General features: G+C 51.5%; 1 protein-coding gene across 1 annotated transcript in view; it reads left to right on the top strand.

Annotated features, from left to right (window-relative positions):
• Positions 1 to 13,219, top strand: part of TIAM1 (TIAM Rac1 associated GEF 1) — a 144,831-nt gene that overhangs the window by 125,524 nt on the left and 6,088 nt on the right. Inside the window, 9 exon segments of the mRNA XM_030971910.1 lie at positions 5,200 to 5,379; positions 5,776 to 5,844; positions 6,070 to 6,195; positions 7,879 to 7,905; positions 7,907 to 7,988; positions 10,456 to 10,635; positions 10,749 to 10,867; positions 11,582 to 11,690; positions 12,440 to 12,498. Coding sequence (XP_030827770.1) covers positions 5,200 to 5,379; positions 5,776 to 5,844; positions 6,070 to 6,195; positions 7,879 to 7,905; positions 7,907 to 7,988; positions 10,456 to 10,635; positions 10,749 to 10,867; positions 11,582 to 11,690; positions 12,440 to 12,498 — 951 coding nt within the window.

Genomic DNA, 13,219 nt, shown 5'->3' on the forward strand with positions numbered 1-13,219 from the left:
ACAACTGGTTTTTGCTCTGGGGTGGACTTCTGCCTTTCCTTTCTGTCCCCATTTCACGTGGGGGCCAAGGGGAGGAGAGAGCTGGGAGGGAGAAGAGTGGGGGAGAGGGAAGCCTGCTCTCTGCCGCCTTTCCAGGCTTATTTTCATCTAGCACCAAATTTCAGGCTGTTTATATGAAACAGGTGGGGCATGCCCCTGTGCCAACCTCTGTTTACCAGAGCATCAGAAACATTTCACACCTGAGTAATTTCTTCAGTGGTTACTTGCCCCTGTGGTGACCTGATTATTTTGGCCTTTTCAATATTGGGGTTCCAAGGGGGCACCCAGAAGACTGAGTATATGAGTTGCTGGTGTTGCAGGTTGCCAGTACTGAATCTCAAAATCAGTCTTTGTGTATTTTCTTTTCCTGTTGTGGTCCTTTGAATTTGACTGGGGCTGTGCTGTAAGAGGTGTCACCAGTTCAAATTGCTGCAGGACCCTGCTTTCTCCCTGTTTCTGATTGCAGAGCTGTGCCTGTGGCAGTCGAGGCCAATTACCTGGCAGCAGTGCTGCCTGGGGAGCCACGGGCTCTGGGTGTGCACGCCCGTGCCACTTGGAGGGATTTTTTTTCTCCCAAGAAAAGTAGGTCGGCTGCTCTCTGCAGCATTTCTCGAGACCAGCCTAAGTCTCCAAACCTTCAGTGTGTTGCAGTAGCCGTGAAAGGATTAAAAGGGGGATTTGCGGGGTCGCTTTCCCAGCGGCAGAACCGGCTCTTTGAAGTTCCTTTCATTCGGCATTCCCGAGCCGTGCCGCCGGCAGCCAGCGGGCTGTGCTGAGCCACAGGCAGCGCTATTCCCGACAGACATCCCCGACAGACATCCCCCGGCTGCCCGAGCTCCGGAGCTGCCTGCCCAGCAGCGCCCGGCTCTGGCCTCGCCCGGCTCGGGACGGTGAGCGGTGAGCGGATGGCACGGGAGGGGAGCTGGGGAGGAGCGGGAGCATCTCGGGGTGCCTGGGTGGAGCAGGAGCTTTCCGGGAGCCTGGGTGAAGCAGGAGCATCTCGGGAGCCTGGGTGGAGCAGGAGCATCTCGGGGTGCCTGGGTGGAGCAGGAGCATCTCGGGGAGCCTGGGTGAAGCAGGAGCATCTCGGGGAGCCTGGGTGGAGCAGGAGCATCTCGGGGTGCCTGGGTGGAGCAGGAGCATCTCGGGGTGCCTGGGAGGAGCGGGAGCATCTCGGGGTATCTGGGAGGAGCAGGAGCAGCCCGGGAGGAGCGTGAGCAGGTTGGGGACCCTGGGAGGAGCAGGAGCATCTCAGGGTGCCTGGGAGGAGTGGGAGCAGCTTGGGAGGAGCAGGAGCAGCCGGGGATGCGGGGGTGACGGCGCCGGGAGCGCGGTGCCCGCTCGGTGCCGGCGCCGGGAGCGCGGTGCCCGCTCGGTGCCGGCGCCGGGAGCGCGGTGCCCGCTCGGTGCCGGCCCCGGGAGCGCGGTGCCCGCTCGGTGCCGGCGCCGGGAGCGCGGTGCCCGCTCGGTGCCGGCGCCGCGGCGCTGCCCTGCGGCGATGTCGGCGCTCCGGAGGGGGAACCGGAGGGTGCGGAGCGAGAGCGCCGGCAGGGACGGGGACTCCCTGCTCCGGATGCTGTACCTGGTGAGCGGGTGCCAGGGGATGGGACGGGCTCGGGAGCGGCGCTCGGGGATTGTCGTGCGGTTCGGTGCGCCCTGCAGAGGCTCTGCTTGCCGTGCCGCGGCGCTGGCCGTGCTGCTGGAAGGATGCGGCTTGATGGGCTTTGTCTGGGCGGGCGCTGCCGCTCCGAGTGTGCACAGAGGTGCATTGCCTGATGTCCGGGCAATGGATGTGCCTGCGTGGCAAACGCAGCACGAAATGGCTTTCAGCACTGCCAAAGCAGCCCCGTGGCTGTGACTGTCCTTGATCCTCCTCCATGGGAAGGATGTGAGCTTGGCTCCTCTGCTGAGCCCCTTGCCGAGGAGGGGTTAATGTTTGTGAACTCCACTTCCCGGCTGTGGCAGCCCTCGGTCTCATTTTCAGCTTTTTGAAGGGATTGCCTGCGGGATTGTGCCTGAAGTGCGATGCCGTAATTCCCTGTGAGAAATCCTGGTTTAGAGCTGTCATTGTCACTGCTGGCAGAGCTGCTGCAGGGAGATAAAAGGATCTGTTTCTCCTCCAGACCTTCCCTACTTATCCACTTTCGGTGGGAAAATGGGGACAGAGAGGTTTTTGTGAAATCTGCTTGAGTTTTCACCAAAATAGCTGTGCCCTGAAGCCCCCGTGTGCAGCGTGTGCATGCTTTTTGTCTGGAAATGGATTTTTTAAGGGGAATACTGGGTAGACAGGATTGTGCTTGGGGATGAAGCACAGCAGTTGTTGCAGGCTGAGTCAAGCATTTCAGTTCTAGGAGAGAAACTACAACATTTTTATTGATATGTGCTGATAAGGTAACCAGGTTTGCTGGTCAGTATGATGGTGGTTTAACAAGGCTTGGTGGCGAGGCTCACTTGGTTGTTCACTGCAGCCTCCCGTTGAGGGATGAGGGTCAGAAAGGACCCTCTGAGTTGCTGAATTCAGAGGGGTTTAGGTGCAGCTGGATCCGCTCTAGTCCCAGACTTGGTCAGTGGTTTATGTCTGAAGGGTTGTATGTGCACAGCCAATGCTTTCCATCCCTTGGCTGAGAATAAATACAAAGTTCAGCACGTCCTGATCACTTGCCAGGGCTCTGGGGTGGCCAGGAGCCCCCAGCCTTGAGGAGACACCTCAGAGACCTTCCCACTCAGGTGTGCTCACACCCCACAGCCGTTTGGTCAGTGGACAGGCACAGGAGCAGCTTTGTGGCCGTGACTCTGTCCTGGCAGTGTGGGGTGTGTGGCCAGTTCCCCAGAGATGTGGGGCAGGGCTGGCCCTGGCTGCAGCCCTCGGGCGGTTTATTGAGCACGCACAAGTGCAGATAAGGCTTTGGGAAGTCCTCCACACTTCCTTCCTGCCGTGTGGGTGTCGCTGCTCCTGCTGGGGCACACCACATGCCTCTGTGAGTTATTTCAGCTCCAGTGCTGAGCTGGTGTTTCACACCCCGAGCGGATTTTCGCTCTCTCTTTCTGGGTGACCCATCTTTCCCTGCAGGAGCTGCACAGGATGGGGAGATCTGCAGAGTGGCAGGCAGGAACTGCTTAAAACACTTGGTTCATTTGGGGGTTTGGTTCCAGATTGTGCTTTATGCATTAGAACTGGATTTATTTGTGCATATGGATATTAAAGCAAAACACCACTGGACACGTCTGCCTCAAGCAGTGCTAGCAAAGCTAAACATTGCTGAGCAAGCCCTGCCTGTGCTGGCTCTCTGCAGGCTCAGAGCAGCACATCTGAGCTGTCAGTTCTCTCCCAGCAGAGCAGGGGGCTTGGGAAGGTGTTTTAACCTGTGCTGGAGCCAGGTTTCACCCTCTGCCCTTGGTGGATTTGGGGCTGTTGGGCTCAAGGTCACACCTGCTGAAATCTGATGCAGATCTAACCCAAAAGTTTGGGTGGGCTTTATACTTAAAAGCACATTAAGTATAGTGGAACCTTGCTGAGAAACAACAGGAATTATTGAATAACTAGGATTAATAAATCTCAGTGACACATGCCAGGAGCAGAGTGAGGTGGAGATGGGCTGGTCCAACTCACTGCTTCCTCCTGCCTTCAACTTGCAATGTTTTTCCTTTGTTCCACATCTGAGATAAACCTCAGAAACTGAAAGTGAATATTTTCCCTAGAATGAAGTGTGTCCAAAGGCATTTTTGTATAGACAGCCAGTTACAATGAGTTCCTGGCTCACAAGAGTGTCCTGAAGAAAATGATCCTTTGTCTAATGAGCATCTTTGCCCATGTGCTGTGCAGTGGGAGCTCAGGGGAGCATTTGCAGCCCCAAGAGACCTCTGAGGGAAGGGGGTGGAAATCTTTTTTGTCCTAGCATGGATTGTAGGTACATGGAGAGGAAATAGCTCTGTGTGAGCAGGCTGCAGGGCTTAAAAAACATGGAGATCACAGCTACCAGTGGGTGGGAGTGAAGTGATGTCCCAGGGGCAGAGCTTTGTCTCCAAACTGCAAGGTGAGGATGCGCTTTGTTTTTTCTCTCTCTCTCTTTTTTTCTTTTTTGGTTAGTTTTTTTCTGGTTAGCTTGTTCTTGTTGAACAGGCTGATTTTGGGTCAGTTGTTCCACAGAATTACAGAATTACCCATGCTGGAGAACACCTCTGAGACCATGAAGTCCCAGCTGTGCCCAATGCCCACCCTGTCACCCAGCCCAGAGCTCTGAGTGCCACCCCCCTGCCAGTGCCTGGCCACCCTTTCCATGGGGCAGTTCCTGAACTGGGGGGCTGTAGAGGCAGAGCTGGAAGTCCCTGAGCCTGGACTGAGGTGCTCTGCAGGGTGATCGGCTGTGTCCCTGGAGCAGCTCTTTCCCTGCAGGTCTCTGGGAGGGATGGGGGCAGCCCATGGTGCCTTGGCAATCCTGGGAGCCTGGAGCTGTCATCACTGACACCAGAGACTATTCCTGCTCCAAACTCCTCAGTGTAATGAAAGATGGGAGGAAATGATCTAACACGAGGGGGTGAAGTGAGGATAACTGGCTTTTTATATAGGCAGCTGATTAAATATTAAAGGAAGCAGGGAGGAGGAGCAGCTCTGGGAGCTGGCACTTATGGGGAAGAAGCTCACCCTGCCAGGCACATTTCCAGACACAGCCTGGGCACACAGCTGCTTGCCCAGAGAGCTTGTGCTGGGAGCCTGGAGGGGATTTAGCTGGAAGGCTCTGCTTCCCCATGGCCCAGCCTGAGTGGTTTCTGCCTCTGTGTCAGCAGAGCTGTTCCCAGCCCTGCTGCAGCCCTGGCTGGGGAACTGCCGGGGGCTGGGGTGTGAGTTTTGTTTGCACAGGCATTTTTGGTTCCCAATTCTTGGGCTTCTCTGTGAGCTTGTCAATCTTAAGTGCTGGACGAGCCTGTTTTAATTAAAATCCACGTGTGTCTGAGAGCAGGAATGGAGCTGAGCAGCACTTCAATTAATTGGAATTCTGCAATGCCTTTTTTTTTTTTTTCTTATCCCCAGTCAGAGAGACAGGATAGACACTTGTGCCTGTTGAGAAGTCCCCAAGCTGCAAAATCCCCCTCAGCCCCTTTGTTCCTCTGGCTCTTACTTCCAATATTACCACTGCTCTTTCCTCTCCCTTCTCTCCCAAGAGCACAGAGCAGGTCGCAGCTTTCTGTCGCAGCCTGCATGAAATGAACCCCTCTGACTGCAGTGCTCCCCCCCAGGACTGTGCAGGGCCCCAGCTGAGCACCATGAGGCAGCTCACGGACGCAGACAAGCTCAGGAAGGTCATCTGTGAGCTCCTGGAGACCGAGCGCACCTACGTCAAGGTGAGGGCTTCAGCCTCAGGGCTCTCCTCTTCCTCCTCAGGGCTTTCTGCCTCTGCTCCACCTCTGGAGCTCTTGCTGAGCTTGCATTCCGTTCTGTGATATAAATATATTGTATATATAATGCCTGAAATATCACTGAAGCCGCGGAGATAAGGCATTTCCAAATGGTTCGGCTCTTGGGCTTAGCTGGTGTGCAGTCACTGCTCGCTGACATCTGGTTCTGGTTTTGTAACTAGAAATGTGTGAATGTTTCCTTTTCCCGTCTTAAACTGTGCAAAAGCCAGCTATTTCATGTTGTGTGTAAAAAGGGAAAATCCTCAGATCAGGTAAGCATCATTTGCCACCTCAGGAAATATCCAGAGGGACCAACATGGGAATCTTTCTGTGAATTTTTAGGATTTAAATTGTCTGATGGAGAGATACCTGAAGCCTCTACAGAAAGAAACCTTCCTCACACCAGATGAGGTATGTCAACCCTTGTTTGTCTGAAATTAATTTCACTGAATTCCATTTCTTGCAAATAATGGATTGAGTGGAGCACCAAGGTGCTGCTGGGTAATGTCTGCAGCTTGTTTTTTCCTGGCATCACCTTGTTTTACAATTGGACTGAGAATTGCTGCAGTTCTAGAAAACACAATTTAGCCTCAAAGTGACATTTTCAGCATTCTGCTTTTTTTCTCCTTTTATTAGCTGGATGTTCTCTTTGGGAACCTGACTGAAATGGTAGCATTCCAGGTAGAGTTCCTGAAAACTCTGGAAGATGGAGTAAGGCTGGTTCCAGACCTGGAAAAGCTTGAAAAAGTTGAGCAATTTAAGGTAATAATTGTTTACTTTTATATATTAAAACCACATTATTTGCATTATCTCATTGTTCAGATTTTGAGGAGACCTTTAACACTCTCCATCTATATTTTCTGACTATTGTCACTGTTCATGTAAAAACCTGCATCTTCTTCCATTTAAGACTGATTTTCAACTGATGCTGGTGCTGCTGAAAAATGATTCTGCTGCAATTGTAGTTTATGCTACATTTAGCCATATAGAGCACTAGCAACCATGTGCTTTTTGGTTCTATTCTTGCCCTTCTGCCAGATTTCTTGCCTTCAGCTGTCAGGAAATGCTAGAAATGGAAAGTTACATAAAATCTTTGCCCTGACAAGTCTCATGTTCTAAAGCCCTCTGGGGCTGCAGATCAGAGCAATACATGGAATTTTGTATTTCCACTTTCAGTCCACGGTGGCAAACACTTCTGCCTTTCAGCAGGTGTGCATCTTCACAGGTAGAAATGGAAACTGCAGCTCTGTAAGCTTCACTTCAAACCCAGGCAGGTGTGGAGACAGATTTCATTTTGTGTCTGATGCAGTGGTACTGGAGGCATGGCAAGGAGATGATAGAATCTTTTTCCTTTGGGGAATTCCACTCTGGCTCTCAACATTACTCACCTTGGTAAAGGACAGGATGAATAACAATAACAATAATAATAATAATTCCATCTCCTGAGTGCTGCTGCTTCCCACAAAGCTGCACCAAGTTCACTTTCAGTTCTGCCCCTGGGCCTGTCTGAAAGCAGCTGGGTGTGAAGGAAATGTGGGGGTCAGTGCTTTCAGTTCTGCAGTTTGCTTCCCCTCTCCCCCTGACTGTCCCCGGGCTGCCCATGTGTGCTCTCAGCCCCTCACAAGGTGCTGGCTGGTTCCCCAAATGTTTTGGGGTTATGTTTGTGAGGGATGAGGGTTGCCTGCAGCTCCTCAGTGCCCTGATCCATTGCAGGTCAGACACATCAGTCCTCTCTGTGGGCTCTGGTGGTTGCTGAGGGCAGTGAGGGTTTTAGGTGCAGCTCTGGAGTTAATTCCCTGTGCAGTCAGGGCTGCCTCCAGGCTGGGGCCTGGCTGAATCCACACACCAGGGCTGGGCTGTTTGCTGGTGGCTGAATCATGGACTCACAGAATGCTTTGGGTGGAAGGAACCTGCAGGATCCCCCAGTTCCACCCCTTCCACTGTCCCAGGCTGCTCCAAGCCCTGTCCAACCTGGCCTTGGACACTTCCAGGGATCCAGGGGCAGCCACAGCTGGCCTTCCCACCCTCAAAGGGCAGAATTCCTTCCTGATATCCCATCCAAACCTACTCTCCATTTAGTTTGAAGCCATTGCCCCTTGTCCTGTCACTCCAGCCCCTTGTAAAGAGTCTGTCTCCATCTTCCTTGCTGGATTTCTTCAGGCACTGGAAGGCCACAGTGAGGTCACCCCAAAGCTTTTCTTTTCCAGGCTGAACAATCCCAATTCTCTCAGCCTTTCCTCCCAGCAGAGCTGCTCCATCCCCCCTGCTCCATCATCCTGGTGCCTCCCCTGGGCTCGCTCCAGCAGTGATGTCCTGGTCTGCAAACACACTACAGCTGCATTCTCTTGCCCTCCAAAAGCTGGACGGGAGCTTCAGATGACCTGGCTGAAGGCAAAGTAACTAAATGCCTTTTTACTAATGCTTTTTTTTTCCTTTTAATGCCAGAAAGTGCTGTTCTCCCTGGGTGGATCCTTTCCTGTACTACGCTGACAGGTTCAAGCTGTACAGTGCCTTCTGTGCCAGCCACACAAAAGTCCCCAAAGTCCTGGTGAAAGGTAAGAGCCCCCTCAGAGACGCTGTGGGAAGTGGATTTGTAGGGAATTCTCAATGCCTGACAGAAGGCTCACAGAGTGTGTGTCGGTATGTAAACTTTGAGATAAGAAATGCTGACTTAGAATAATGAAAGATGATTAGAAACAAAATTTCTAATTTCATTATTAAGGATAATGAAAGATTATTAGAAATGCTGACTTAGAATAATGAAAGATTATTTCTTATTAAATAAGAAAAATGCCGTGGAATAGGACAGAGGTTGCTGAGAGAGAAATGGAGCTAGAAACAAGTTTCAAAGGATGATTTTGCAAATAACACTTTGGAGAAATAGAGCTATGAAAGATGCATTGTAATAAGATTCACGAGGGGTAGTTTTAGATGATTGGCTTTAAAGCATTTACAGCACAGTGTGGCAAAAGCTGATAGACCAAAAAACACTTGTAGTGTATTATAATTAGGAAGTAGTTGGCTTCTGATTGTGATGGCGTGAATTATAACGTCTGTATTGTCTCACCCTTCATATGAGACTGACCATGGAATCAAAGTTTTTAAAACACCTCTCAGTTGCCCCATCTGTGGGTCAGAAAAGGGGATAATCCAACAAATTGTCACAGCCACGTGCTGGTTGTGGTCACTGCACCCCAAACCTCTGAGGGCAGGAATGGGGGAACACTAGGAGAGGATCAGCCTGGGAGAATGTTTTATGGAAGCTGGTGGAATATTTCAGCCCTCTCTCCCCTCTGTCCTTCCTCTTGCCTGAGAAGTTCCCATGGCAGAGTTCCTAGCAGAGCTTGGCTTGCTGGCTTGGAGATGAAAGCCCTGTGCTCTGGCTCCTGGGCCAGCTTGCCTCACAGGGATGTTTTCCCCTGTGGAAGTGGAAATCTCAAGGAGCTACCAGTGCTTTGTGCAATTCCTTTTTGGCCAAGACATGGAACAAACAAATGGCTCCAGTTGTAGCAGCAATGCCATTGAGGGAGGAACTCGTGTTTTTCAAACAACATCTGCATGTCTGACAGTCAAAAATGTTGAGGTTTTTTTGTTTCTTGGTTGGTTTGGGGTTTGGGTTTTTTCTGTGCACTTTTTCTTTTTTCATTTCTGCTTGTAAACTTTTACTCCCTGTGCTGCGAAGAATACTTGGCAGCTCTGTGGAATACATAAATAAATGATTTGTTGCTAGTCACATCCATGCTTCCTTTTGGCAGTATTTTATAGGACCCTTAAGTTAAAGCTGTAGACTAGGTAGATCTGGTTCTTTTGCTTTTCTTTTCCATTGCTGACTGTATTTACAAGTGAGAAAGTGTTGTGCTTGAATTATGGCATAAACAGAATTTAAAATTCTGTTCCAGAGGTAAATCTCTTCAACAGCCTGGGAGTGTATTTCAGGTGTCACTTGGTGTCCTCAGCTGAGGTGCAGGTGGCTTTTGCATTTGAAACTCAAGTTGCTTTATGGAAATCAGGTGACTGCCTGCACAAACTCCCAACCCCAGCAGGGGACATGACTGCAATAGAAGCAATTGTGTGGAATTGCTCCTGCACTGAATAATTTGTATGTCTATAAATACCACCTCCTCCTTCCTTCGCTCCTCATGCTCCAGTGGAGGGAGCAACAGAGAAAATGGCAGTTTTATAAATTCATAGCAGTCAGGTAGAAAAGATGATGGCAGTCAGGTGTCCAGTCTGCCTGTGCTCCCAAAATCTGGTGCATTAGCCTCAGTTTCTGCTCCTGCCTCTCACCAGCTCCTGCTGTTGTTGTGACTCAGTGCTGCTTTTTAAGGTTTAATGAGGTAACAAGAACCAGACTTGCCAATATTGTGGGTGCACTATGGCTTGGAAGCAGTGCCTTCTCACAAATTTCCAATGTGAGACTTTGCTTAGAGGGAGCATGATTAAAACATCTAAAATAGCTGCCAGGCCAGAAGTACTTACTGCTCCTCCTGAGGGGCAGCTCCGGGCTCTGCTCCCCGTGACCAGGGACGGGATGCAGGGAAGGGCTGGAGCTGTGCCAGGGCAGGTTTAGGCTGGATTTCAGGGAAAGGTTCATCCCCAGAGGGTGCTGGTCACTGCCCAGGCTCCTCAGGGAATGGGCACGGCCCCACAGAGCTCCAGGAGTGTTTGGAGAGCTCTCCAGGGATACTCAGGGTGGGGTTGTTGGGGGTCTGTGCAGGGCCAGGGGTGGGACTGGATGGTCCCTGTGGGGCCCTTCCAGCTCGGGAGATTCTGTCATGGATAGTGCAATTAAAAATTGCCCTGCTGGAGGTGGATGCCTGCTGTGAAATCCTAAATAGCACATCGGGGAGGGTGTCAGTGACTCAGATCCTGGAGGGCGTAAATCTAATTCTGCAGGCCCAATAAATCTGCACTTCCTCACAAAATGCCTCCGGATAAACCAATTTAAACCTGGAAAAGTTGCTTTCTCAGGGCAGCAGTCAGGATTTTTCATTGATCCAATGCCTCCTTTGAATCTGGCAGCCAAGACAGACACTGCTTTCAAGGCGTTCCTGGATGCCCAGAACCCGCGCCGGCAGCACTCCTCCACCCTGGAGTCTTACCTCATCAAGCCCATCCAGAGGATACTCAAATACCCCCTCCTGCTCAAGGAGCTCTTTGCCCTCACTGACGTGGACAGTGAAGAGCACTATCACCTTGATGGTAAGGACTCAACCCCACTTTTGTGTGGCTCACCTCTGCCCTTGAACCTCCCCCCATCCCTTCCTCTCAGAGGGTTAAAAATCCCTTCTGCTCATCCCCTGTCTCTCTTGCAGTGGCCATCAAAACCATGAACAAAGTTGCCAGCCACATTAATGAAATGCAGAAAATCCATGAAGAATATGGGGCAGTGTTTGACCAACTCATAGCGGAGCAAACAGGGGAGAAAAAAGAGGTAACAATCAGATCTAGAGTTATTTTGGTGCCTGTTAAACTGGATCCAGTATTTACCTTTCCACTGAAGTAAATCCTGGTGCAAACAGATAAATCCCAGCTCAGTTCAAGACCTGAACTGAACTGAATTCAGACTTCACTGAGGGGAGGGTGAGGGATGGGATAACATCCCCCTGAACTGGGGCTGGCCCTCAGTTTCTCACTCTGGGCACCATAAGGACAAAGGTCTGGTTGCTGCACCTGCCAGCAGTTGGGAACTCCTTTCTTAGTGTGTTCCCAGCAATGTGGTGTCCCCAGAGGAGCCCCTGGGCAAGGTCAAGAGCCACAGCAGCTGTGGGGAGGGGCTGCTGTGGCCCCTGCACCTGATGCAGTCTCTAAACCTCACCCCAAACTGAATATGTGCTTAAATATTCCAACAAAACACAAAGAAACTGGTAGGGAGAAAAATGGACAAAGGGGGACAAAAGGCAAAGAAAACATCTGAGTTTGACCTTGACTTCCAAGGGCTGGACTCTTGAGTTTAACTGACCCTATCTTATGCTCATTAACGAAGGGTTTACATGCATCTGTTTGCAGTCAGCTGATGAAATACTCCCGAAGTTTGCTGGGGGCAGTTTTGCTCAGGACTAGACTTGATGCAAGTTTCCTTGAGCTGCAGAGTGCCATCAGATTCCTGGAGCTGATTAAAACCTTTCCTTTGTGCCTGTGTTGGCAGGTGGCCGACCTTTCCATGGGGGACTTGCTCTTGCATAACACAGTGATATGGCTGAACCCTCCTGCTTCCCTGGGCAAGTGGAAGAAGGAACCTGAGCTGGCAGCATTTGGTTTGTATCCCAGGACTTGCATTTCACATGCCTTAAACAGTGGCACAATTCACATTAAAGACTGGCAGCTGTGCCTCAACACATGTTGAAAGTACCTGAGCGCCACCTTCCCCAGGGCTGGCTGGAATTTAAACCTGGGCTTGTCTCTTGCCTGCAGGGCTCACTTCTGCTCTCTGGTAGTTTTCCTGGCTCAGCTGAAAGGTTTGTGTGCTTGGGAAGAGAGGAGACCCATCCCAAGCCTTATGGATGCTCTTGAGGACAGGCTGTGGGAGATGGGCCTGGTCACTCTTAGCAAGGAAAGGCTGAGAAGGAATCCTTCTATCCACAAAAATATCCCTTCAACCCACACAAAAACCCCATAAATCCATACAGATACCCTATCAAATCCACACAGATATCCCACCAACCCACACAAATGTCCCCAAGGCTGTCACAGGACGGTGCCACACTCTGCTCAGTGGTGCCAGTGACAGCATGAGGAGCAGTGGCCATGAACTGAAACACAACGAGTTCCACCTCAGCCTGAGGAAGAATTTCTGTCCATGGAGGGGGCAGAGCCCTGAACAGCTGCCCAGGGAGGGCCTGGATCTCCATCTCTGGGGACATCCCAAAATCCCAAATTCCCGTGTCACCTGCAGGGGACCCTGCCTTGGTGGGGGGTTGGACTGGGTGATCTCCAGAGGTTGCAAACCCCAGCTGTCCTGGAATTCTGTGACTCCATAACTTTTGGCTCTCGCTTTCTCCTCCAGTGTTCAAAACTGCCGTGGTCCTGGTGTACAAGGATGGTTCCAAACAGAAGAAGAAGCTGGTAAGTGTGCAGGGACTGTTTGGGTGGTGCTGTGGGCATTTCTGGGGCTGTGATGGAGTTTTGCTTCCCACAAAGCCGTGGAGCTGGAATGTGCTCTGGCGTGTGTGGTCCCCGGTGTCTGAGGAGCTGGGTGGGCACAGCAAGCAGTCCTTTATCCTTGTTGCCATGCTTGCCACATCCATTCCCTGCTGTGGGATTGTCCTGGATGAAGATGTCACTGTGAGTGTCTCTCGGCTTGGACTCCTTGGTCAGTGTGAGTGTCTGAAAGCTGATCAATGTCTGTCACCTCACACCGTGCCCTGGGTGTTGTGTGCCACCAGGCAAGTGCTGGCTGCTCTCAGCTACATCAGGAGTGGCTCAGGGATCCCACTGGAGTTTGGGATTCCAAGTGAAAGCTGAGCTTGGCAGTGCTACAACAGGGGCACACTGTGTAGTGGTACAGGGAAACCAGCGATCCCTACTTGTGGCATAAAGCAGAGAAAGGTTGGAGGTGCCTGCCCTGGGGAAAGGCAGCTGGCACGGGGTGACTTGAGAGAGAAAAGCAAAACTCTGATGTATTCCCGAGTGTGTGTGCACCCAGGGCTGGGCTGGGTAACTCTGGAGGGCATTTGTGAGAGCTGAGGGGCCTTAGGGCTGCTTTAGTCCAGACTCCAGCAAGGTCCCCACAGAGAGGCCCCCGAGGGAGGTGTGGGGTGGGAAAACCAGGATTGCAGCAGCTCTG

Source organism: Camarhynchus parvulus, chromosome 1, assembly GCF_901933205.1.
Source record: "Camarhynchus parvulus chromosome 1, STF_HiC, whole genome shotgun sequence".
Classification (NCBI taxonomy): domain Eukaryota; kingdom Metazoa; phylum Chordata; class Aves; order Passeriformes; family Thraupidae; genus Camarhynchus; species Camarhynchus parvulus.